General features: G+C 48.8%; 3 protein-coding genes across 3 annotated transcripts in view; all 3 read right to left on the bottom strand.

The window, feature by feature from the left end:
* Nucleotides 1-104: 104 nt before the first annotated feature.
* On the bottom strand, nucleotides 105-6,183 carry LOC122386942. Its single transcript, XM_043376692.1, has 7 exons — nucleotides 6,170-6,183; nucleotides 5,377-5,732; nucleotides 4,613-4,791; nucleotides 4,071-4,327; nucleotides 3,304-3,478; nucleotides 2,718-2,937; nucleotides 105-2,121 (listed from the first exon to the last, which is right to left on the bottom strand). Exons 1-7 carry the CDS (start codon nucleotides 6,181-6,183, stop codon nucleotides 1,514-1,516), a joined length of 1,809 nt encoding a protein of 602 aa, XP_043232627.1. The 3' UTR covers nucleotides 105-1,513.
* LOC122386919 lies at nucleotides 5,605-11,524 on the bottom strand. The gene is made up of 6 exons (XM_043376656.1): nucleotides 11,456-11,524; nucleotides 10,776-10,825; nucleotides 9,577-9,645; nucleotides 8,650-8,796; nucleotides 7,344-7,465; nucleotides 5,605-6,779 (listed from the first exon to the last, which is right to left on the bottom strand). The coding sequence occupies exons 2-6, from the start codon at nucleotides 10,785-10,787 to the stop codon at nucleotides 6,416-6,418; spliced, it is 714 nt and encodes a 237-aa protein (XP_043232591.1). The 5' UTR covers nucleotides 10,788-10,825; nucleotides 11,456-11,524; the 3' UTR covers nucleotides 5,605-6,415.
* A 2,499-nt stretch (nucleotides 11,525-14,023) lies between these two features.
* The window catches only part of LOC122386917 (zinc finger protein 2-like), a 65,371-nt gene continuing 52,576 nt past the window's right edge, over nucleotides 14,024-26,818 (bottom strand). Inside the window, exon 11 of the mRNA XM_043376649.1 lies at nucleotides 14,024-16,503. Within this exon, the coding sequence (XP_043232584.1) occupies nucleotides 15,227-16,503 (1,277 nt within the window). The 3' untranslated portion in view covers nucleotides 14,024-15,226. The remainder of the gene's footprint in view (nucleotides 16,504-26,818) is intronic.

The following is a 26,818-nucleotide window of genomic DNA, read 5'->3' as shown; positions in this document are numbered from 1 at the left end:
TTGCGCAAAATTTGTATCGGAAAATCACTGACTATTTAGTGTCGACAGCTGCATGTTAACTTTTTGAACACGCCTCCATCACTGCTTGTTTATAGGCTGTCTGTGGGTATTGGGCTGTGTTGTGCTGTATATACCGTGTTTTGCTGGGTGATTGTGATAATATTTTGATGATTAACCTCTTTATTCAGCGGTAGAGAATTCTGAAAATTCCAGGGGGTGCTACAACCCCTAATTATCCACCCCTGTTTTTTTATTTTAAGTTCCATCCAGTACCAGTATGAGTGTTTATGGCTTGGAAGGTAGGTGAAACATTTCATTATTGTAATTTTAATCTTTTGAGACCTGAATTTCAACATTCTCTTGAGAGCCTGAGAGCATTCATGCCAAGGTTTCTGAGTCTGTTTCATGATAAAGAGACAATATTGATAATGGAGTCAACTTGTGGGTCAAGTCAGCAGATCTTGATAAATGAGTACGTATGACATCACCTCTACACCTGTCGCCTCCTGTATTGTAGTGATGGCAGGTTCAATGCTGAGTCTCAGAATAATAGCCAGCGAGCGTATACTGTTGTTTTGTATTTCTATGCCCGATCAGCCCTAATATGTAATGTCTTGCATTTCTAAATATTGAACTGTAATGAATGAGACGCTGTAATGAGGCACTGTAATGAAAAGACTGCCTCAGACTGCAAGGTTCTATTTAACCAAATATGACTGCATGTCTGCTACAAAATCAAACACTGACAAACACTGACACTGACATCAGGCACTGACAAAGTGAATGCACAAGAATGCACAAGAATGCCTCACCAAACGTCAAACGATTCAACTGTGGAGGACATTGAAGAGCAAGTGAATGCACAAGAACGATAAGGACTTCTGGACTTCAGAGCAAGAGATACACCCTAAACTCAGGAACGCCGCTGTCACCACATATAGCATACAGCACCCGGTCGTGCCCATCATTAGCCTACAAGCCCCATCTACGAAACCAAGCGCTATATCGTGGGAACCGCACAGGGGTCTCTGTTCACTAGCCGGCGGCCAGGGCACGAGCCGCTGCACCTGGTGGGAAGTCACCCCAGCCAGACCACATTGTCGCACATGCTGCTCCGACAGACAAGTCGCACGCACGAAAGTTCAGTGGCATCGTCTGCTGTGACGTCAGCATTGCGACGCGGAGCCGGCTCTAGCATGGGATGCTATGGGAAAACTGGTGTTTTATTCGGGTCACAATAAAACATGCTATTGATGACTTTATGGGGTGGGTGATGCATAAGTATGATATAAAACACAAACATTTCGTATTTTCACGTTATTTTTAACGGGTAACAGCTACTAAAACATTTCAAAAACGAACTTTGATGTACTTTCTGGTTTAGAACCAAGAAAGAAAATAGTATATTCCAAAATCTAGTGTCGCAATGGTGACGCCAACCTCGACTAACCTGTATGTTTATGGCCTTGACGTCACGCTCCTCGCGCCCAGTGAGAGTCTACTAGTGGCAGAACTAGTGACCCGGACCGCGGTTGGTCTCGATCCGAGTCTGCAGGCTGTGTGGCGCTGCAGCTCGCCGCTGGCCCTCCGCTTGCTGGTAGGGGTGGTCAGCGCGGTCTGCCTTGGGAGGTCGCCCGGCGCTGACTCGGGCGCGGCCTCGGAGGGGACAGCTGGTCCGACGCTCCGGACGCAGCACCGGGATGGTGGTGGCGTAGCGCGCCTTTCCCAGGTGGCGTTGGGCGTACAGCTGGCTCTGCCGAGCTGTGGGCGTCGCGCCTTTCCTCCAGTCGGCGACGAAAGCGTTCAATGCCTTCTGCCAAGACGGTCCCTGGTCCGGGTGCGCAGCGGTGTCCTCCAGGACCGCTGCAGAGACCGCCTCGGAGAAGGCTGCCAGTGACTGGCGCACCTCTTCCAGTGGGTCGGGAGCCGTTACTCTAGACGAGCTGGCCAGTGCCACTGGCGGACGACTGGTGAAATCGTCGCCGCTGTCTGATGCTCCTCCACCATCGGCGGGCTCTGGGGACGGGGCAGCGTCTTCTGCGACGGTGGTTGGGCGCAGCGCAGGTTCCGGACCGGGAGTCCTCAGGTCCGCAAACCAGTCGGGAGACATATCTTGTCGACCTGAAACAAAACCAGTGATTGTAGCTTATTAATGTAGGCATTGCAAGAAACAATAGTTTATCGAAATGGTTCATTTTTGACCGTGCCCTGATTTGATTTAAAAAAAATAGTACCTGCGTCACCGTGTGTTGGTTTGACAAGATGTACATGGTAAAATAACATGGTGTTTATTATTTTTTATCGAGTCATGTTGTGCCAGGTCAGGCTAAGGAGACTGAAAGCCGAAAGGTCACATTGTATGTCATTCGATTGGGATATGTTATCAATTTTTTAGATACACTGGAGATGCCTTTCGCGATAGGTGGGTGACGACACTTTTAACTTAACAAATGACGCCATATTTTAGCGATACTCCAGCCTCGAAGCGTATCGGTGACCTGCAATTCCGTATTTTAGTAGGTAATCTAGGGTTTATATGGATGACAATGATATCCCTTTTAAGACGGAAATCGGGGTTTCAATATGACTCTTTTGCTTACAGTGATGAGATCACGTAACTGGCCAGTTGCCAGACCTCGAACTGACCTCACGAACACAGAAATCAATTTATGCGATCTATTGAGATTACGATTCGCTGTGCCAGGCAATTGACTCACCTGTCGCCACGAAGTACATGAGCTTCCTGTCCTCGACGCTCGCAGTGTCTGCAGTTGCAGAGTTATCGGCCGTGCCGCTGTCGAGGGCCTTGACGGCGTCAAGGTGCTTGCACCTGCCGCCCCCGACATACCCCGGACAGGTGCACATATCCAGGGTGCTGTCCACGGTGTACAGGGTGCTGCCGTCTGTGGACAGCACGCTGTAGATGCCCGGGTTCTCCTGCAGGAATACAAAACGACGATACGCACCAATCAGTCATTGTCCTTTCGTTAGGCAGAGGCAGAGCTGTTTGTGGCGAAAACTCTGTTTGATTTGAATGACTAGCGCAGAATGTAAGGGTGTTGATTTAAGTACCTACTGGTGGAAAAAAACGCCGGGACTGTGAACTGTCACTTGTCCGAGGGAATGAGAAAATTGTGTGTGTGTGTGAGTGTAGAGCTGGCAAAACAGCATCATTTTCATAACCTGTTAAGCGATGGTATTCAATTCCACTTTTGCAGTAGCAGTAAAGCTGTCGTGAGACCGCAGCAGCGCAAGACGACACATGTGAGACCATAACGTAGTCCATCCACGACGATATCTCACCCCGTCGGGAGTGATGCGGTCCCGTGGGACGCTCACAGCGCTGCTTCGGGAGCCTCCCTGACGGGCAGCCGGTGGTCGCCGTCCACTGGCGAAGCTTACGAGCTTTCGCTCGTAGAAGTCGCTCAGTCTGAGGCTGAGTACGTCGTGGAGCTGGAGGACGTCGTAGAGCCGAGTCCTGGGAAAGACACAAAATCACCCTCGCCGTTACGGACTTTTTGCCACCCTCGACGGTGCATACAGGAGGTAGAGAATCCATGACGGGTGTGAATTGATGATAAATAACTCAAGTTTATTGGAAAATGACTGAGTTATATGACTTGAGTGAAAAAGACTTTCAATAAACTTGGTTATGTATCGTCAATTCACATGCAGGACTTTGGACTTGGTACGACCCCCCTCCACACACACACACAGCGCAAAATGACCTCGCAGTTGACGCGCCCTAAAACCCCAAACAACAAATCACAAACGCATGCACGCACGTACAGCATAGCACATCCATATACCCTTCATGACACAGAAGTGATGCACCCCCCCCCCCCCTTCCCCGGTGAAGACTAGCAATCGATCGGCAGATAGCAAGGTAAAGGCGACAGACGGGACAGGGCAGTCAGCAAACGAGATAAGTAGGTAAATGATTGATAAGTTTAAGTTTGTTTCATACGCTAGCATTGAGCCGAATCAACTATTTTCGAGAGAGGGGAAGGTGATAACTGATAGTGGATAGATGCCTTACTTAATTTGCGCTAGAATGTCTTAAGATTTACCGGTGGAGGACGTTGTCCTTGAGAACCCTCATGGCAGCCTCCACGGTATTATTTGTGTTGTGGCCCCGTGTCGGGAGGCCAGCCCTGAAGCACAGGGCCCACTCCTGCCGCCGATCCAACAGCGCCTGCTGGTAGGCGATGAACCGCGGGTAGAGGGCACCCCACCGACCCTGCAGCGTCTCCATGGCCTCCGCGAGGCCACGCTCCGATGGTGCGTACACCATCTGCTTGGCCAGCCTCATGAGCTCTTGTCGATGCTGTGAACACAGATCAATCTGTTCAGGCAGGCAATTGAATAGTCAGACATTCATGGTGATGGGAGAGGTCGGATTCTGCTTGGCGAAACACAGATAACTCCAAAAACAGATAATCCAGAATTGTGGACCGAAACCGAGCCATGTTAACGGTTCAGGATCCTAACAAAATGTTTTAGCGTCCCCAAAATCTTGCAAGAAGTGCCGCCTACGGCCTCGGCATCGCATCTCTGGTCTAACGTGTGATCCGTAAGTGACCATTGCATTGAACAATAAGTGAGCATTTACCTGCTGCCTGATGCCGTTTTTGTGGCTAAACAGCCACCTCCACGTGGCCTGCAGCACGTGAAACACGCACAGGAGTCTGGTCGCGTCAGGCCAGACCGAGTGCAGTGCGTTCCGCTCGCTAGCGCTGTCGTCAGTCATTAGGATCTGCGGCCCTGCTGAGCCACGGCCACCGAAAGCGTCTGTAAAACGTTATCATCGAAATTACCATGTGAAACCGGTTGCAGGCCTCGATTATATTATTATTGAAAAATGTTACACGTTTGTAAGTGTTGGTTGTAATTGTTGTAACCAATGAAAATAATCGCATTCACAAAAGCTCTCAACCACGTATGTCAGACCCGCGGTAGGTTGAACGACCTGATCAGCGGGCAGACCGGGACCATTGGGGCGACGGTGACAGCGGGACGGATGACCCTTATTGGGTTGTCGAGAAGGACCAGGTAGCCTACCACTCAGTCTGACGGTAGCGGTACATACATAAATGAAGTACGGTTTTATTTGTCATTTTCATTGCGCTACGTTAAAGTCGTTATGTGCCGACGTAACATTATCTAAGGTAAACTTAAGAAGTTACAAGGAGGTGTACTAGAGATAGCTTAGCTCGTGAGTATCCTTTGCAGACTGCGCGACAGGTTGGACGACCTTATCAGCGAGCCGCTGAGGGTCATTGGGGCGACGGTGACAGCGGGACCTGTGACCCTTAGTGGCTTGTCCGGAAGGGCCAGGTAGCGTACCTCACAGTCAGTGTAGACGGGTGAACATACCTTCCGGCAGCATCGACTGAAGCAGCGAGAAGGCGCTCTCCAGCGTGGCCTGCGCCTCGTCGTTTGTGATGACGACGCCGAGGGGTAGGCCGCCTACCACGGTGGATGCCATGAAGAGGAATATGCGGGCCTGTGAGCGGTCGCAGTTCCCACCGGCGTCGACGAATACTGTCTCTCCCGCCTCCGGCAGCTGGTGGACGCGCGCCATCAGCGGCGTGACGATGGCCACGGTGCAGCGGCCGTCTGACACGTCCACCCGCGTGTCCGAGCGGCTCTCGGCCAACTCCAGCAGGCGGTCGACCAGCGCCGTCTTCTTCTGGTCCCCGTACTGCTCGCCGTGGATCTTGTAGTACAGGCTGAAATAAAGTCAAAGAACGCAGTGCCCTTTAATGACCTGAAAACGGAAAGGTCGCACAATGGGCAATTATCACAGTTGACACGACACAACCAGTAATGCGGAGTTGACCGAATTTCAGCGACTCCGGCTCCGGCCCGCTAAAATCGAATCCGACTCCAGCTCCGACTCTGGTCGGTGAAAAATTACTGACTCCGACTCCGGCCAAAACTACCGACTCCGGCCGACTCCGCAGCACTGGACACAACACCTCTAGTCAAATCCATTTGTATGAGACGCTCGCCAGGTCTGACTGGTACGGATCAAGTCAGCTGTGGGAATCGAACCCACTGCCTCACCAAACGATTCAACTGTGGAGGACATTGAAGAGCAAGTTGTGCAATGGACAGTTTGGCGCCTCACAAAGGCACGTAACATTATTATATATGCGATGCTCACCATATCTTACACATACTATTGCTCACCAACTGGATGGTGCTAGTTAGAACTAGTACCGTCCGCCAGTGCTTATAGAAATATATTTTTCAATTACACACACACAAAAAAAAAAAACGGAATACATGGGAAACGCAAAGGATTGAAGTCGTGTTCCTATTGAAGTTCGCATTAATCCGGTGATACATAGTGTGAGACGTAGTTTAATCGAACTTGAGCGTAGGAGGACTAGCATTCTGCGTAGTCATATTACTGCATGGTTATCAACTGCTTACTGTGGCAGGCGTATATAGGTATAGGTACTGTCGGATGAGAACTCGGATATGCCGGATGGAAAGATAAGGACACGAACCGGTAGACGTAGGAAAGATCTGGCAGGAGCGAGCGATCGGCAGCCTTGAGAGGATACTCCTCCCCCCACTCCTCCCTGAGCTCCATGTCGAGGGTCTGCAGCGCCGTGCTCGGAGAATGATAGTGCCTGAACAGGCTCTTGAGCTTGGCCTCGGTCGCGTCGCTGACCCTTCGGTGTTTCAGTGCAGCCGGAATGTCCGTGGCGTGGTTGTGATGTCCCAGGCCCCTCACAACCAGGCCGCAGGATGCATGCAGATTATCGCTGGAACAATATTCGCATAATGTCAGAAATCGTTCCCCGCCTTTTCAGGAGACACACAATGCACCCCTCCCTCCCCCGATGTTGCCGGTAACAAATCTGATGTGATGAGAGAAGATTTAAACGCATACAGGATGCGCAATGTGCGTTTCATTGGTCTCTGCCAATTTCTACAAAGGGTATGTTGACGAGGACCTGATTTGTTAAAAAAAAAAAACAATGCACTCCAAGCATGTAGGCACACCCCTCTGCAGACTGCGCGGTAGGTTGGACGACCTTATCGGCGAGCCGAGCGGGGACATTGGGGTAGCGGTGACAGCTGGGCGGATGACCCTTATGGGCTTGGCGAGAAGGACCACGTATCTGCCACAAGTCTGCAGACGGGTGTACCTGTAATTAAAGATAAATGCCGAATTTAAAAAAAAAGAATTTTGCAAGCATTCCTGAGCATTCCTGCAAGCATGCGTTTTGACACTCCTGCCTGCCTATATTAATGGGTAGGGGATTTTAAAAAATCGAACGACACATCACACATCGGTACTGTTAGGTACCAAAGTCATAACCAACCTGATTCGCGACATAGAGCTCCTAGTCTTGGAGACCACATGCAATCTCCAGGGGCACTGAGTGTCCTTTGCAGACGCCTTCCGACCCCGATCGCGGACGTTGTGATGGCACACATACGTCGCCTGCAAACCAGGAAATGTTACAACAGCAGCCACTTAGACCTCTCCCAAAGAACAGAGCCTGTAACGCAGATCGTCCACGGCACACGCGCACCTTCATGACCTAACGATACAATTTAGCATTGGCGGCTACAACACTGGTGTTCAGCGCAGACCTAACGCCGAGCTGCCGACGCGTCCCCATAGTCCGTCCCATGTTAAATTGCGTTGTTAGACTATTACGCGTCTGCATGGGGTCGTTTCATAAGACCCTTCCGTAACTTACGTCGGGTTATCTAGCCCATTTGTTCAGACATAATATGAATCTAAGGTGTTTCAACATTTTATATCCGTTTTATGCAGTTTTATGCATTCGTTTTTTTCCATTCACAGCAAGAGTGGAAATGCGAAGTAAAAACGCAATAAGTCTATGCAAAAACGTTGAAATCGCGTGCAGAAAAACGGCGTACGTTATTTTTCCGTAGCGTACGCCGTAACGTTTTTTTTTTTTATGAAACGATCGCCAGTAGGGTGTCCCAAAAAGCGGCCTCCCATAAGGGTAAGCTTAACCCTCGCCCGCATATGCGATTTTCCCACCCTAGAACGCACATGTGGGGGGATGGGGGTGCAACCCCCCCCCCCCGCCGTTTCGCTCCTGATCATGCTAGAGCTTCGGTACAAAACCATACGAATCCTTGGGATGAGACGAATCCAACGAGACATAGTTTTACTTTCCTATGTCACGTCTTGACCTTGCTAGGTCAGGTCAAAGTAAAAATGTTGGTGATTTCGGCGGTATAGGGCTTTACTATGGGATTTCATGTTCTCCGCTATTTTGTGGCAGCGGGCGAACTTAGGGGGAAGGGATGAGTGGGAGAGGGTAGGGGAGGTTTAGGGGGCATCGATTGGGGGCTGGAGGGGGCTAGCAACAGACATGAAAGCGGCGCATCTATGACGGCTATTTACGGTGATCTAGCTTAACCTCGACCTTCATGCTCACTCAAGGCACATTCACTCAAGTCACATCACTCACTCAAGGTGGCATTCTTCCCTTAAGTTTAGTATACAGAACTCTTTAAATTTGGTGCTAAAAATATGTCCCAAGTCTCTCCACTCTCCCCTAATGTGCAGCGATGAAAAACTGTCTGGGGGTGGCATCACCCCCCCCCCCCTCTCCCCATGTGCTGTAGGAATACATGAATACTTACCCTGTATGCCAGAAACTTGCCGCCCTTAGTGCAAGTATCCACTGACAGAGTCGTTCTTGTCACCTCTTCATACAGCTTCCGGAAGAGCTCAGCGCTGGCCTGTCCAACTGGACACTCAAATCCAATTGCCGTCCCTTTCTCCAGTTCCTGTAAACAAATTGATTATTGAAACGATGTCTCCTAGGTCAACAAAGTAAAAATGTTTCGATATTTTAGCGATATCGACATTCCTTCGCAAATCTCGCCATAGCACCGTAGCAATGAGGGCTAGAGTCGCGGAAAACCATTCAACAGTTCTTTTTAAGCTCTATCGTTTCTTGAGATTTGAGCTCAGGTCGCCGCTTTACCGGTTTAGCATCGAGATCACGTAACGTAACATCCGATTTCTACCAAAATTGATTTTCTGCAATAACTTTTGATGCAGAAACTACAAAGAAATTGTTCACACACCCTGGTTCTGAGATCGTCAATTCGCGTCAAAGGCAGAAAACAGTTGACAATTGCTATCGATCAAAGTTGGGGCTAATCCTAATCACGCTATTGGTAAGACTGACCCCCCCCCCCCCCCCCCGGAGAGGGTCTAACAAGTGCAATGTTTGCCAGCATGTAAAAGCTGATGTACCCATTTTTTAAATAAAATAAAAAAAACGGTGTCCTTCGCACACTGACACTCTCTAGCCTTCGAGCGGTCCTTGCCAAAGACACATGCCATTACACGTAGGAGCTGAATGTGGCCGGTGCCGACGGTCACGAGCCCGATTTGAGTCCCGGGGGCTCAATCCGGGCTCTCGCTGTCGCTACCTGTTTCAGCGTCGTAATCAGGCGCTTTAGACCACTCGGCCATGAGCCATGAGGCCATAGACCAATCGGCCATGAGGGGTTAAGTTAAAACTAGGGAGCGGGGGGGGGGGCTAGTTGAAAACTTACCTCATGAATTCCGTCAAAAACGTCCAGTCTGGGACATATGATATCCCCTTTCAGTCTCCTCAGTTCTTCCTGAAAAGGAAAGTGATGTTAATATAATGATTATGAGACCTTTTCAGGTGACAAGTGCAAAGCAAAATGACTATATTCTCAGCCTCTAATACATTTAATATGTAAAATCAAATTGATTATTGTTCAGCAAACATTAATCAATCCACAACAAAGTATGTAATGTCGTTCAGAAATATAAGTTTACACACAGCATGATGGCATTATGACTGCGACCTTGTCACCAAACATGAAGACAATTACACCTGCGAGTAATACACAAAATCATTTCTGGTTAAGAAACTTTTCCAGACTCCAGAATTAAGGGACCTAAAGCAGAGACACAGAGAAAGAGAGGGAGTGAGAGCAAACCCATTCAAGAGCCAATCTATCATGTCTTCAAACTTCAATTGAAACAAATTTGCATTCAATGTCCCCTGATAGATGTCATACTTCAAGTTCACATTTTTAGCTGGTTAATAAAACACCATAAAATGAGAATTGTTAGCGATGAGTGTTGTTAGGAAAATGGTTAGGAGCATAGCAATATGGAAGGTGATAACTATGCCCCAGTTAACATACACACATGGTAACCGTATGGTGCATATGTGGGCTAACCCACCTTCTCCACATGGTGTCCACCTGGTTTTGTAAGACGTCTATGCATTGGAACCATATGGGCTAGCCCATATGGTTCGGTTCCCATGCATACATGTCTTCCAGACCCATGCTCTTCCCCTGCCCATGTGAGACCACCTTGCCCTTGTAATGTCCATGTGGTAACCACATGGGCGTATTAACTGGGGTATAGCCTTGTATATTTTGTTTTGCATATTCCTTCTAGATATGTGACGGGAATCCCACAAAGAATGGCTCCCCAGTGCCCAAGGCTCCCAACGTCAAACAACCCTGTAAGTTGTAACCTCTTGACATGCTCAGCTTTGACCAGTGCTGCAAAGTCAGAGTCAGAATCAGCTGAAGTTGGTATGATAATTTTGACTAGAGTATTAGAGATGGACTGCCCTATAAAGCTTCAAAGTTTGTTATTTTTCGAATAACACAATATATACCCTACAGTCTACACTTCATTCAAATGGTGCTTATGCTGCTGTTGAATGGAGAAATGTTGAGCATAAAACATGCAAACAGCTCACCTTTTCAAGCATCTTGAATGCATACACCCACAAGGCTGGAGGCTGGAGCACTGGAAATGAAATGGAGTAAGAAATGTTATGGACATTGTTGTTGAGAGCCAAATTTATTCTGAATGATTCTGTTTGCATTATACTATTCACAAAAACACACATTAGTACCTACATCACTGAAAGCTGATTGATCAATGAGCGCATGTTTAGCTTTTGCAGGTTTATAACCGAAACAATTTGACATGAGAAACATAGGCGCACTCAAACATAGGCCTGCTCCTGATGACCAGGCGCAGGCCAGGCATGCAGTGATACCTAACATTCAGGCACAGGCCAGGCATGCATTCAGAAAATTATTGGTACACCTCAATCATGCATTTGCCACGCTTTGCAGTCTCGATCAAGACTCGGCCAGTCTGCAAAAGGTGGCAGGTTTCAGATAGATAGATAGATAGATAGATAGATAGATAGATAGATAGATAGATAGATAGAGAGAGAGAGAGAGAGAGAGAGAGAGAGAGAGAGAGAGAGAGAGAGAGAGAGGAGAGGAGAGGAGAGGAGAGGAGAGGAGAGAGAGAGAGAGAGAGAGAGAGAGAGAGAGAGAGAGAGAGAGAGAGAGAGAGAGAGAGAGAGAGAGAGAGAGAGAGAGGAGAGACAGTACAAAAGATGTTGCGAATTTCAATTCATACCGAAATAACGACCGTTTGACACGTTTGCCTGACAAAGATGACAGATTGAGATGGAATTAACAGCCAGCCTATAATAAAATGTATAAAACAAACAATGAGAGAGGCCTGTTCAAAAAGTTAATATGTAGCTGTCTACACTAAATAGTCGGTGATTTTCCGTTGGAAATTTTGCGCAAACACCACCTTCATGGGCCTTCGAACAGAACCACCACAATTGAAACAAAAGCGCCAAAAAACTCGAATGTTTGTTTTTTTCGCTCGGGAAAGATATATACGCGAGCAGATCGCCCAAATGCCGGTGGCCGCGATAATTTCTCTAGTTTCTGAAGAATTTTCGGGACCCATGCTCTTTTCATACTGGATCGCGTGTGCCTTACAGTAACTGAAAAGTTCTTCCCATATCAAAAAATATAGAAAATAATCTTTTGTTGTAAAAAGGTTTTATTTTCTTTGCTGATCATTTTGAACATAAAAAATCACAAATCCATTGCAAAAAAAATAATTTCGTGAAAGTGAACTATTTCCTTTAATTGAAGGTGTTCCGCCGCTACTGGTTGCCAGTAGCGCAGGTGTCCGGACAAAATCCCGAAAGGCGATTTGCCGAATGTCATTTTGCCGAACGTCATTTTGCCGATGTGCTTTTTGCCGACGTGTCAAAATGTCAAAATGCCATTTCCCGACATGCCTTTTCTTCCGAAATGCCAATATGCCGAAATGCTTATTAGCCGAAATGTAAATTTGCCGAAATGCGATTTGCCCATTAGTCGAAATGTCAATTAGTTGAAATGTAAATTTGCCGAAATGTCAATCTGCCGAATTGGCAGCTTGCTGAAATGTCGATTAGTCGAAATGTAATTAGACTTTTTGCACGTCGGCAAAAAGGCATGTGCGCAAATTTCATTTTCGACTTTTAGCACTTCGCCTTTCTGACACGTCGGCAAAATGCATTCGACATATTGACATTCGGCGAATAAGCATTCCGCAAAACGCAGTTCGGTAAATTGTCCTGTAACCGTATAGCGTAGGTGTCGTCCGAACTCCGAAGCTAATTTAGGGAAGTAGATGTAAGCGTCTGGTGACAAAATGTACCTGGGATAAAAATGGCATTCACACATCAAATACCATGTTGCAAGCCTCAAGATACACACGCTCCGTAATTGCGACACTTAGAGCAGTCAACACATTGTGAATGCAGTGTTTTAAACCTTTAACAATGCAATTTCCCACCAGCTCCCAGAGACGGAGTTGGAGTAGGTCAGAAAGTCGGAGGCGCACTCAGAGACGCGGCGCCCAAATATCGTAACAACAACGACAACAACAAAAAACTGATCCTGAACAACAATGTATTGCAGCAGCCAGCAAGTTGGGTACATATACCTGAACTACAAGAAATCAGGAAAAAAATGTTAACATTTAACCCGCGCCCCACTGGGGGGGGGGGGGCTATTTATAGCCCCCCCCCTCCCGTTTTTCTGCAATAACTTCCAAACCGCTTGACGTATCGACGCCAAACTTTCAGTACCTTAGACTGCATCAATTTTACACCTTGTGTCAAAATTTGAACTTCGTACCTACTATAGGTCGGCCGGAAATGACGTCAGAGTGACGTCATGTTCGGCCGATTTCGACGCAAAACATTGAACCACGGCAATCGCTCCCAAGAGCTCAGTTTTTAAGCTAAATCCAATTTCTTTGCATGAGAGGACTCAGAATAGACTGCGCTATCAAACTGTTATCTCGGATTTTCGAAATTTTGAAAATTTCGAAAATTTTATATGATAATATTAAAAATTTATATTTTTACATTTTTTTCAAAAAGTTTTTGACTTTTCGAAAAAACCGGAACATATGTGATAGAACGCATTATTATGACTAACTCTAGCAAGTTTTAGCTAAATATCTTCAAAGATGGCCAAGTTTTACCCATTATTGCAAAAAATTCACAATTATTAATTTTTCAAATCAATTTTTCAGCACGTATTTGACATCGTACGCCAATATAAATAGCACCATCGTGTTCCTGAGCTCAAACTGCATCCAATAGACACCTTTTTTGTTAAAAAATTTTAACTTCAAAATTTGACCTTTTTTGACCTGAAAGTGACCTAACATAAGCTAAATTCGACTCAAAATGACCTCGAATAACACAGACGACATCAAATTCGAAATCTCTGACCTAAATGGACCATAAAACATGTGTCACGTGACCGACGCATGATATAATATTTTCGTGACCTGTGATGACCTGACCTTGACCTGAAAATCAAAGTACAAGTTTGGTACCCTCAGGGTAACTAGAGCATCTGTTCCCGAGTGTGTGATCCAAAAATGAGCCTGGTCTGACTTGTAAGACGGCGGCCAGAGCCCAAAACGTGATCAAGCCAAAATGCTAATAATTTTTACTTTGACCTGACCTGTGACGTCATCGGTGACCTCGAGGTCAATGAAATTAGGTTTCGCTCGACAGTTTTTCCGGGGCTATCAGACGCCGTTTGAATTTCGACGATCGGCCCAGTAGTTTCGGAGTTAGGAGGGGGGGCTATGAATAGCCCCCCCCCCCAGTAGGGCGTGTTATACGCAGACCCCAGTGGGGCGCGGGTTAAGGCTCAAAAGATGCAAAGATGTATGTCGCTCCGCAGACATGTCCTGCTCCCTCGTGTGGGTCGTTGTTTGTAGTCCACATTGTCTCTGAGTCCACATGTGTCTGTTGATCAGCGATCGTGAAGTCAACTGTGCAGGGCAGATTCAGCATGCGTACGAACGCTACCTTGGTGTTTTCGAATGTGTCTTTTGAAAATGGAACGTACAGGTCTCGGTTTTAGCGGTAGGTGAAGGGTTGTGAGTACTATGTAAGTCCAGTGGAAGGAGGGGGGGGGGGAATGTCGCCTCCACCCTAAGATCTCAGCACCCACTGAAGCTAGAAAGACGACATTTGGAGGGTAGGAAGACGCCATGGGGAACTCTGTTGTGTGTGAGTTTCATGAACCTAGGTCATTATCTTCAAGGTAAGCTGAGCTCAAATGTGATCGAAATTGCCATATTAGCGACAGTTTTGCGTTTACACGCAGATAACTCAAAAAGTTACGAGCCGATTTTCTGATTTCTTTCACTTTATGAAAGAGCAGACATTTCTGAGTATGTATGATAAGTTTCTAATTAATTCAACAATCAGTATGACATTTAAAAGCCTGCAAAGAATATGTCACCCACTGCGGCGGGATCGGCCGACGCAGGAAACGCGGCAATCACAATTTTGTGTTTACACGCTCATAACTCAAATTTTTATCAGTCGATTTCTAAAATTATTTGACCATAAGATTGCTAGTACAGTTCTAAGTCTTCACACAAGATTTGACGCGAATCAAACGCATTCAGCGGTAAGGAGCACGATGTAAAGACGGAAGCGTCCAGACCTGCCACAGTGTACATTCCGGCGGCGCGTAATGAGCCTCCCAGACAGAAAATAGTTCCTGCGCCACTGTGAGCAGGGTTATTTGTAATGGACGACCTAGCGGCCGCTCCCCCTTGTGAGTCGACAGGTGAGTTTAAAGATGTGATGAAACTGAAAATCGAGCGGGGCATATGAAACAGCCGTTGCGGCCACTCTCCTGTGTGGATTCGCATATGAGCTATTCGGGCCGACCGTTGAACGAACCGTGCCGGGCACATGGAGCGGCCAAACGGCTTCTACCCTGTATGGGTCCTCATGTGACTGGTGAGATGCGAAAGCTGAGCAAACCGTGCCGGACACATGGAGCAGTCAAAAGGCCTCTACCATGTGTGGGTCCGCATGTGACTGGTGAGATTTGAACGAAGAGCAAACCGTGCCGGGCAAATGGAGCAGCCAAACGGCTTCTCTCCTGTGTGGGTCCTCATGTGGCCGCTGAGACCCGATCGCTGAGCAAAACGTGCCGGGCAAACGGAGCAGCCAAACGGCTTCTCCCCTGTGTGGGTCCGCATGTGAATGGTGAGAATTGAACGAAGAGCAAACCGTGCCGGGCAAATGGAGCAGCCAAAAGGCTTCTCTCCTGTATGGGTTCGCATGTGTACGGTGAGAGCCGATTGCTGAGCATAACGTGCCGGGCAAATGGAGCAGCCAAAAGGCTTCTCCCCTGTGTGGGTCCGCATGTGGTTGGTGAGGGTTGGACGCTGGGCGAACCGTGCCGGGCAAATGGAGCAGCCAAACGGTTTCTCTCCTGTATGGGTTCGCATGTGTACGGTGAGATGCCGTCGCTCAGTGAATCGTGCCTGGCAAATAGAGCAGCCATACGGCTTCTCCCCTGTATGGATACGCGTGTGATTGATGAGGGCTGACCGATGAGCAAATCGTGCCTGGCAAATGGAGCAGCCAAACGGCTTCTCTCCTGTATGGGTTCGCATGTGTACGGTGAGATGCCGCCGCTCAGTGAATCGTGCCTGGCAAATAGAGCAGCCATACGGCTTCTCCCCTGTATGGGTTCGCATGTGTACGGTGAGGGCTGATCGAAGAGAAAACCGTCTCGTGCATAATGAGCAGCCAAACGGCCTCTCTCCTGTGTGGGTCCGCATGTGTCTAATGAGATGTGCATGATTACCAAAACTGGCCGAACACTCAGGGCGCTGGTGGGGCTTCACACGAATACGAGATGTCCCGTGTTCTCTGTCGTTAGATATAGCTGAACACGCGGCACCAGACTGTTCACACTGCCGGACCTTCTCGCCAGCGTGGACACGTCTATGCATTGTCAGGGTACCGGACCGTGTGAACACCTTCCCACAGATATCACACTTGCACGGACTCTGACCGGTGTGCACACGACGGTGAGCGGTCAGACCGACTTGTTGAGAAAACGTTTTGCCGCACACTTCACAGCGGTACGGCCGTTCTTCCGCGTGAGTCCTTCGGTGCCGTGTTATGAGGCCGGGATAGTCGGTGACGTAAGAACACCACCTGCACTTGTATCTGCCGTTCACGCTTTGGCCGTGTCCTTTCTTCAAGTGTTTGTCCAGACGATGTTGTCCCAAACAGCTGAAGTCGCAGTGGGGACACTGAAGAGTGCCACCAAAACCTGGAGAACACATTTGCATATATTGATTGATGCTACAAACGTTAGCGATCAGGGCCTATTTTAACATGTTAACTGGGGTGGCAAAACCCACCCCAGTGGTGCGGTTTTCCACCCCAGTCGTCTTACTTTGCCACCCCAGTGAAAAACAGCCCAAAAGTCCGCCCACATATATTGGCTGCCGACAATCACGGATGCGACACATTCTTGGGGCGCAACTCAGCTTGACAGGGGGAAAAGGGCTCACTGAGGCGCCACCACCACCAATGGGGGTGCCCTCTCACTACTGGGGGTGCCCTGCCGCAAGTGCAACTGTGGCGCCCTACTTCGATTGGGACACACTACCGGCAATGGGGCGCCCTACCAGCACTTGGGCGCCTACCACGACTGAAGTGTCCTATCAACATTGGGGCGCCCAGACACGATTGGGGCGCCAACCACCTTTGGGCGCCCTATCAGAAATGGGACGCCGTACCACTACTGCGGCGTCGTAACACTACTGTGACGTTCCGCTGGTGCTGGGGCGCCCTAAGTTTCTGGTGCACCCTACCGCCACGAGGCGCCCTACCACCACTGGGGCGCCCACCACTACTTGGGCGCCCTACCACTACTCCGGCGCCCTGCTACAACCGGGGCGCCCTACCATCACTGGGCGCCCTGACACAGCTGGGGCGCCCTATCACAACGGGTGCACCTTACCACAACTGAGGTGCCGTACCACTACTGGGGCGCATTTACTCTAGCAATAAGTCAAGTAACTAACTCGCCCTTACTGCCACTACTGGGGCGCTATGCCACAACTGAGACGCCTTACAACCAGTGGATCGCCCACCGCTGTTTGGGCTCAATGCCGCTACTGGGGCTTCATTACACTACTGAGGGGTGCCCCGTCACGCCTGGGGCGCCCTACCGAGACTGGAGCGCCCTGTCACTACTGGGGCGCCCCTCAGGGACGCCATACCGCTACTGGATTGTCCTACTATTCAGGCGCCTTACCACAACTGAGAAGATATCTCGGTTGAGGTATCAATGGCGCATCGATGACAAATAGCAATATACAAATTACAACACTGGTCAGTGGTCACCAATGCATCTTTCTTGGCATTACAGAGCCATAAGCTCTTCAAAATCTGGAGAGCGTCTCGAGGCAGTGGCGTGGCGAGATATTGGCCGCAAAATTGAATTGTGATGTGGCTTTGAGACTGGCCGCGTGATCAACAGCGGATTTTCAAACGCACGTGCACGCATTGCTTCTGACGAGGGTATTTCCAAGAGAAAAATCTGGCGGGCGGCGGTTTAATCCTCGCCCGTATTGGTGTTTTTCCAGCCGCGGACGTATAGGGGAAGGGGGGGGGGGGCGTTAGACCCCCCACCTTGCCGTTTTGCCCCTGATTGAGCTAGAGCTTCGCGGAAAAAACGAGCGTGTTGCCCGTGACGAGAGAAAGCCGATGATATCCAATTTTAAGGTCCTAGGTCATCGGTTGACCTTCCAGGTCAGATCAATGACCCAAAAGTCGAGAAAATCGGGACCTGTTAGAACGTCGTAAAGGGTGGCTCCTATGGGGTTTTTCGGGGTGCTGATGACGAATATCATGTTAGTTATGATCATAGATGATTCTTCATGCATTTAGGCCAGGTCGGGTCAGGTCAGGTCAGGTCAACCGGTAAGGGTTTTGCCGGGTATTCGTAGTAAGTGGCAACCGCCTCTGACAGCTTCGTAACATGTAGTGAAGGCACCAAAACTACATCGTTAATGTTCAAATGATTGCTAAATTCGAATTCAGCTCCAAAAACTAGCCTAGAAACAAGTAAAACTCCAAAAAGTGAACTGAGGACATCAAAGATCAATGACCTGACCTGACCTTCCAGTGACCTTGACACCCACCCTAATGCTGGCATGGGAGCAACATCATATCACATGCTTGAACGCTTGAAACCACGAAAAGACTGCAAACGCGCGCCTAATGCGAGCCGACACGCCGAATCGCGATTCCGACCAAACATGGTCTTGAAAAGTAGGTCACTGGTCAAAGGTCATTAGGGTCAGGGTCATAAAATTTTCAGGGTAGGTGTAAAATTGATTATCGTGAGGGTACCAAAAGTTTCGTCGCGATCGGTCGCTTTTTACGCGAGTTATTCGCGAAAAAACGAGAGGGGTCCGTTTGACCCCCCTCCCCTATCCTGGCGACCGGTTAAGTGACGTCGAGTGACGCCGCTGCCTTGGGATGGGAAGGTGTTTTGTTTATCATGGACGGATCGGGGGGGGGGGGATTTTAGGGCCATCGGCATAAGCAGTAAAAGTTCTCTGACGAAAGGGGGTTGATTCATGCACAGCCGACTTTTGGCTGAATTCTTTCCATGCAGCGCCCGAAAGGGCTATGTTAGAAAAAAAAAAACTATGCCAATAAACGCCTCCAGACACTTTCCCGAAACATTAGCCCTTACGTACTACCGTCACAAATAAAAGATTCTGAGACTCGATTGTGTCGCCCCCCCCCCCATCGAAATGCTGCGCACATCAGCATTTCGGTGGGAGGGGGGCGCCCACACAAGAGACAGAGGCGCCACCACTGCCTGGCCACCCCAGTCAAATTGTCTTAAAATAGGCCCTGTTAGCGATCAGCAAACAAGTGCATAGACATGTGTGTGACATCAATGATCCCAATCATGGGCGTCACCACCACTAGGGACACTAGGGACATTGTCCCTAGAAGTTTTGAAATCATCAAAAACTACTAGGGATTGTCCCTAGAAGTTTTTGGAGCTCCCTCTACTGGGGACACGCAAAGAACCCGGGACACGATAATGGCGCAACTTGCTCAGCTCTCCGAACACATGTGTTTTGCCTTGCGAACGGTCGCGTCAACATCGCCACGGTAAATAAAAAGGCCCGTGAGCGGTGTGCCTCCCCACAGATGTGACGGTGACCTCCGGCCTCCAGGCACGTGCGTGTGGTCGCCGTAAAGCTGGATACGGCAGGCCGGCACTCGTCCGAGAAATTGGTCGAGTTTGTTTCCCAGTCACCCGAGGAGACACCCGAGCAGATTCTAGAGGTGCCCAGCATGATTGCTGAAACGAGCTCGGCTGGTTACATACATCCACAGGTCCAGCTTATAAACCCGACCGATGACGATATGCAGCTGCCCGCCGGTAACGAGCTGGGGCAGACTCAGCTGAATGAGGGGCTGGTCGCCACAGTGCGTGGGGACCCGGCGGGAGGTCAGGATCAGGGCAGTACTGGGCCGCCGCTCTGGGCCGGCCGCTGGTCAAGCCAACATTTTCTTAATCAATTCCCTCTGGAACATCGGAGTGGGGATCGGAGACGGCGGGTAGAGGGGGTAGGCATCAGGGCCATGACCCCCCCCCCACGGAAAATCAGGGGTTATCATATCATTCCCCACCAAAAAAAAAGCGATGGGGCCCCGGCCCTTATTCGATTGTCACGAGGCTCAAGAAACCCACGCCAGCTATTAACAGCTCCATGCCGGTCTTTGAGGGTCCTAGACTGACCTCTGAGGGCCCTTCCGTGGTGGTCATGCCCCACATTGACCGTGGAGGACCCGCATTGACCTCTGAGGGCCCTCTGCTGGCCTTTAAGGGCCCATAAACCGGCCTCAAGGGCCCATCCGGCGTCTGAGGACCTCACATCGGCCTCTGGTGGCATTTCTGTCTCTGACTCTCTGGGGCACCAAGACTAACCTTTACGTGTCCCTGAGGGCTCTGTACTGGATTATATGCAGCGCATATTATAAGAGTTGAGGTGAAACAGGGGCTTTGTGAGCTAGATGGACATGACTAAGAGCTCCTGCCTTCTACCAGATGCGGGTGCTGCCCGAGTGCGCCAAGCACGCTGGTTAGTGGTTTCATAACAACCTTCGGTAAAAGCTTCCCACTTCCCAGATCATGATTTCATGTAATATGGACACATAAACAATCGGTGCACACATCAGTATACACACAGACACACACAGCCATACAAACACATATCATTGATCTTGACCTAACTTGACCTGAAATGACCTCAGCAGCAAAAACCTGGTCGGGTAGTGTGACAAAGAGGTTCTAGCTGGCTTGGCACCAGAAAACGGCATCGTCATCGGTATATGCTAAGCAGCGCACTTGATATCCAGCGGTGACCCCAAAACAGCAACATTTTTTAGTTTGACCTGACCTGGAAGGCCAATGACTGACCTGAGAAGTTAAAACTGGGTATCATTGGATTTGTCTCTTCCCAAAGAATCTTTTTGGTCTTTACCGCGAAGCTCTATCTCCAACAGGAACGAAATGGCGCAGGGGGGAGGGGTGGCAACCCCCCCCCCATGTGCGTTCTATAGGATGGGAAAATGGCATGTGCGGGGGAGGGTTAAGGTCAAATAAGGTCAAATGTGGTCAAAATTGCCATATTAGCGACAGTTTTGCATTTACCCGCCAATAACTCCAAAAGTTACAAGCCGATTTTCTTATTTCTTTCACTATATGAAAGGGCAGACATTTTTTTTTAGCTTGAATGATGAATTTCTAATTAATTCAACAATCAGTATGATAGTTTGAAGCCTGCTAAGAATATGTCACCCGCTGCGGCGGGATCGTCCGACGCAGGTCAGCCAACGCGACAATCACAATTTTGTATTTACACGCTCATAATTCATTTTCACCAGCCGATTTCCAAAATTCTTTGACCATAAGATTGCTAGTAAATTTCTTAGTCTTCACACAAGATTTGACGCGGATCGAACGAATTCAGCAGTAAGAACTGAAGCGCAATGTAAAGACGGAGGCCCCGGCACAGTCTACATTCGGGCGGCGCGCAACAGCCGGCGCCGGCTGGCGCGCCGCGGCGGCAGGATATTTGACTTTACACCGCTATTGCTAGAAAAGTTGTGAACCGATTTTCAAAGTTCTTACACGAAAAGATCCGCAATTCAATTCTGGACAGGTAGCCGAAATTTCACGTTAACATCACTTATCGAACGCGAGTTATTGGCGGAAAACAGGAGGGGTGGGCGAAATTCGTCCCCCCCCCCATCCACTGCGCGTGATTAAATTTCCGGCCATATATTTTTCGTCTTAATCTTTTAGCGTGTAAGATGCCATCGATTTATTCGTACACATGCCTGCCATGTTCCTCTAAAATGGCGTCATCGCACACCGATTAGTTTCTTAGATATAGCCGGAAATTTACTAAATTTAGTAAAGGCAAAACTTACCGCCTAAAACCCGGGAGACCTGTGCGTTGAGTGAACCACGCTCATCAGAGCGAGCAGCCGTACGGCCGCTAGTGTAGGTCCGGTGCGGCAATAGCTGGTGCGTTTATAAACCTTGCTGAGCACTTGAACAGGCACAGGCGCGGGTACAGCGAAGAGAGGTGGCTAGGGAGGCTGAGCCCCTCCTACTTTTTGGTCTGGGGGGAGGGGTCGTAACAATCGCCAGTCAAAGCCAACCGTTGAGATTGGTAAAACCCTACATTACTTTAGCGGTGGGCTGTGCGTTCGCGGCTGAAAAAAAAAAACACCAATACGGGCGAGGGTTAAGGCGGAGCTCATATGCTATTATTTTTAGATAAAACTGCATTGTGTTAGTATCAGGGCCTTGGATAACATGTTAACTGAGTGTGTTTGCCCACCCAGTAAAGACGGAGACGGAGCTGTTTTATCCGCGCTGGCCGGTGCTGAGCGCCTCCCGCGCCGGGCCGGGGGTGTGTGTCTGAACACCCCCGTCTAACTCGGCTCCTGGGCCACGTAGCGACATGCGGTAGGCGGTATTGGAAAGACAGTTAAAATGAGGAGAATACTTGGTCTTTATAAGGTCATGTCAAAGCTCAGGTGGCCAGAGGTCATAAAAGGTCAAGTTTGGATTGTTTGAACAATTTTCGAAAACCTGGCGCATAATTTGGGAACTAATAGAGCTGCAGCGCCACGGAAAAGCGCATTCGATAGCTCTTTCAACGCTCTTTCGCCAAAGTAGTCCTCAGATTTGACCTCAGGTCAACGGCTTAGGATAAACTCTCCAGAGGGCAAAAACTCCAATAATAGCCACTTATGAAAAGTTTTTTTTTCTGCCATAGCTTTTTTACTCGAGAAAGTCACGACATTTATTTTGCCAGCCATCATGTTCTTATCAAGACGCGTCGAATAAACTATAGTTTGACCTTGAAATTTCATTTTGAAATTTGACCCCGGGTCAAGGTCAAGACCTGACCGGAAAAGGTTATGTTGCATGTCAGTCGATCCGTTCAGTCGATCAGCGCTCTAGCATGCGCCTACCAGAAGTTATTAACGAAAAACTGTTTGGCTCCCTTTTGTGAACTGAGATGACCGAGCAGGGATATAAGGAAGGGTCACGTCATTTTACGTAGGGTGTCATTTTCCAGTTCAGTGTGTCATGTTGAATTGTTAATAGGTGTTTGGAAGTGTTCAGAATGGTGTCCGTCCAGAAAAAAGGCATTTTTATTTCCTACCATTGACACTGATGATAGATGTCGGACTTTCGTCCCCGTCTTGAGGTGAGATGTTCGTTTGTCTGGCCGCTATGTCTGCCTCGAGTGGTGGAGTGTATTAGTTTAGTTACAACTATCGCCCACCACCGGGGCAACCTTAGATCATTTCCCGCTGACCACAGGAGCTTTCGATAAGGTTGACGCGTACGGCGCAACGCCACCAACACCCAAGATCTTTCTATGGACCAAAGAACAACTGACGACGGCCGGAGAAGTAACTGGCCGAAATGTTGTGAAACTAACATCATCTCAACTCATGACGGGAACGAAAGTCCGACAACTATCCGTGATACAAATGCCTCGTCCCAAGCATTCCGAAGAATTATTCCATGGACTTATAGATAATGGGGAGGTGGCAAAATTGACCTGACCTTAGGTCACCGGTATCGAAGTTTCGAGATATACGTTTTGTACAAACTGTTGGCCTTATCAATCGGTGAAATTTTCAAAGCAATCAGTCACTCGGTGTGGGTATGACAGAAATTGGTACTTCAATCGTTATTCGTGAAAAAACTGTACCTTAAAGGAAATAGTTCACTTTTAACATGGGTTTTGAACTGGAATAGCAGTTCCGTAGCTTGGGCTGAGACGAGCATAAATCAGGAGCTTTTACAGCCCAACGACCACCCTAGGCAAAGATATTCTATTTCTCGTCCCGAAAAAGGTGTCTTGCGTTGAGGATGTGTGCCTTGCATATATTTGCATCCAGTATGAAAAGAGCATGGGTCCCGAAAATTCTTCAGAAACTAGAGAAATTATCTACGAGAACTCAGAGAAATTCTCGTACTGATCAATAAGGACATTCAGGGGAACATTATCGCCCTTGCCAGTAAAACTAGTAAAAGGGCTAACTTTGCATGGTTCTTTAATCTGTAATGCATTATTTCACGCACTGGCGGATCCAGGGTTTCAGCGCGGGGGGGGCATACCAGGTCACGGAGCCAAACCTACTCCTAGGGTACCCCCGAATCCTGTCTTCTCATCAGATTTAGGCCACTTATTTTTCGTCATAGCCCTGATACGATAGTTTTTTTTTCTTCTAAAAAAACAAAACAAATGGTAGGCCACCTGGGCCCTGTTTCACCGGTGATAGCAACACGCTGCTATTACACGTGTCAAATTGGGTTTCCATGTAAACATCAACAAACCATGGCGTCGTCAAACTGTGATGTGTGGCGACTCAGGAGCCCGTGACTCCGTGAGGTACTCTCACGAGTCCTGCGGGTCTTATATCAGTCGAAATGAGGCACGCTTGGACCCTGAGCGGCCACTAATTGGCACTGCAGGGCCTCTGGGGCCCCATAGGACACCATGCATCTAATGAGGCGGCACGCGCCCCTTGTGTCCCCCCCCGCTTACGCTGCGCTGGCTGCGGCCATACAGGTAAATCGTATTCTAACCGTCCCTATTCCCAAGCATAGGCGGCGGCCGATCCCTGGCTTGCGCAATATGACTGCCATTGTTACGCAATACGGTCAATAGGGTTGAAGCGGCATTGCTCCCTTGTGGTAAGAAGCAACATATTTGTAGACAAAATAAAGGCAATGACAGCTAAATTGAGGTTACTAAATAGACTCTGATCACAAAAGTACCTAGTTACTAGGAAGGCTTTCTAATCAATTTTTATTTAGTTCCTCGTTATAGGCGTAAGAAGTGTAAGTCTGAATGGAGGGGGGGGGGGGCATACTTGTACTGAATGCCCCTCCGGCTCCTGTCCGGGGGGCATATGCCCCTAACCTATTAATTTGAGGACTCGTTTTAGGGCCTTGGGCGGGCGGGCGGGCGGGCGGATGGGGTCTGGGGAGACAGATAGACGGACGGACGAACATACGGAGAGACGGATGGACGGATGGATGAAGAAATGGACGGACGAATGGAGAAACGGACGGATGGATGGACGGACTGAGAGACGGAAGGACGGACGGACGGAGAGACGGACAAAGAGATGGACAGACGGACGGGTAGAGAAAGAGAGAGAGAGAGAGAGAGAGAGAGAGAGAGAGAGAGAGAGAGAGAGAGAGAGAGAGAGAGAGAGAGAGAGAGAGAGAGAGAGAGTGAGAGAGAGAAAGAGAGAAAGAGAGAAAGAGAGAAAGAGAGAGAAGAGAGAGAAGAGAGAGAGAGAGAGAGAGAGAGAGAGAGAGAGAGAGGGTGGTGAGAGAAAGGAGGATAAGTATGAAGGAAAAGACTAACAGAGACTTCAGTGAGGACGGCAAGGAGACTGATACCTACAGAGAGGAACAGTAGCGGCGGAACACCTTCAATTAAGGGGGGGGGGGGGCACTGCCGACTTTTGGTCCCATTCTTTCCATGCAACGCCCATAGAGCTAATGTTAAAATGCCAAAATCAAAGCGGGGGACGGTGCCCCGGTGCCCTCCCCGTTCCGCCGCCTATGGAGAGGAAAGATGAGTGAGCAAGGGATTTGAGAGATAGGTAAAGGGACAGGGGAGAAATGAGATTTTATTGCTCCGCTCCTAATAACACTTCCTAAAATAAAATATAATTGGCCGTAATTATCGAATAAGAATCGGAAATTGTCAATTGAACGTCTGATTCGCTTATATCAATCGACAATCCGCCCTATACCATGTTTGACATGTTTGCAGTTTGCACCAAAGCCAGCTTGCAGGCTATAGCCTATACATCGAGGCAGTGGTATATACTTTACATCCCGGCGAATTCCTGCATATAGCCGAGACCTCCGGCGGTATTTTCCCACGATCAGCCGGATTTCAAAGTCGTGTATTTTTCGTCCATGGCAGGCGGCAGAGTTGGCCTACGTTACGTTATTTTGAAGTTTTCGGTAACCCGTAGCTGTCAGTATCGTTTCGTAGCGTAATTGGGATGTTTCGGTAGCGTAGTACGGAAAATAATAGAATAACGTAGGAACTACGAAATGGATTCCGTAGCAATTACAGGTCAGCTGTATTTGTATAAGGTACATATTTTTTTCAGTTTACTCATATCGTCACCAGACCTCCGGCCGTTTATACGGATGTGAGACGCCTGCTATATGAATACCACTGAGTCTTCCGGCCAGTGGCGGATCCTGGGGGGGGTCCACGGGGTCATGACCCCCCCCAAAAGGTCTGAGAGGGTCATTTGACCCCCCCCAAAAGCCGAAGACCTAAATGCGCTATAGACGCCGTCTTGCATGCTCAAAATCACATGTCAAACACTTCTGAGCTAATACCTTTGTTTTTCTGGATCGTGTTGCGTGAAAAGGCGTATTGAAGGCCAGAATCTTACTCATTTTTGTCTCAACCGTGCGAGCACCAGGGGATGATCCAGGAAAACTCCAAGGGGATGGTCATGAATTTAATTCGTGGTGCCCCTACCTATACGCAAAATTAAAAACTCAACGGATTTCGGCCACTTAATTTTGGTGATGTCCTATTTCCATTTTTTTATTTTGTTTGTTTTATTTTTAGTGCCCCTGGGCCCTGGCAGGTCAAAATCACGTCGGAGGCGAAAGAAATTCACGGGAATCCCAAAAATCACGTCAGGACATTCAGGGCACTCTGACCAGCCTGACAGCTAGGGCCCTTCTTACTTCCTGGGGCCTCCAGTGAATAACCGCTAGTGTCTGTGTCGGCCCCTCTGACTCCTCAGTAGGTAGGAGGCCCTCTGTAGAGGAGACCCTCTGTGGAAAGGAGACCGCCTGAATGCAGAAGGCCCTCTGAAGAGAGGAGACCCGCTGTAGAGAGAAGGCCCTCTGAAGAAAGGAGGCTCTCTGTAGAGAAGAGGCCCTCTGAAGAGAGGAAGCCCTTTGCAGAGATGAGGTCCTCTGGCTCTTTGAAGAGAGGAGGTCCTCTGTAAAGGAG

Source organism: Amphibalanus amphitrite, unplaced genomic scaffold (genome assembly GCF_019059575.1).
Source record: "Amphibalanus amphitrite isolate SeventyFive unplaced genomic scaffold, NRLGWU_Aamphi_draft 000267F_arrow, whole genome shotgun sequence".
Taxonomy (NCBI): Eukaryota; Metazoa; Arthropoda; class Thecostraca; order Balanomorpha; family Balanidae; genus Amphibalanus; species Amphibalanus amphitrite.
Note: the sequence above shows the minus strand (reverse complement) of the source record. Positions and strands in the feature narration are given on the sequence as shown.

Coding starts and splice junctions, on each gene's coding strand:
- LOC122386919 (XM_043376656.1), bottom strand. Junction 8,797..9,576: donor TTTTTGACGGAATTCATGAG/GTAAGTTTTCAA, acceptor ATTTGTTTACAG/GAACTGGAGAAAGGGACGGC. Junction 7,466..8,649: donor GCAAGTTTCTGGCATACAGG/GTAAGTATTCAT, acceptor CCTGGTTTGCAG/GCGACGTATGTGTGCCATCA.
- LOC122386942 (XM_043376692.1), bottom strand. Junction 4,792..5,376: donor TCAGTCGATGCTGCCGGAAG/GTATGTTCACCC, acceptor AACGTTTTACAG/ACGCTTTCGGTGGCCGTGGC. Junction 4,328..4,612: donor AAAACGGCATCAGGCAGCAG/GTAAATGCTCAC, acceptor CTGTGTTCACAG/CATCGACAAGAGCTCATGAG.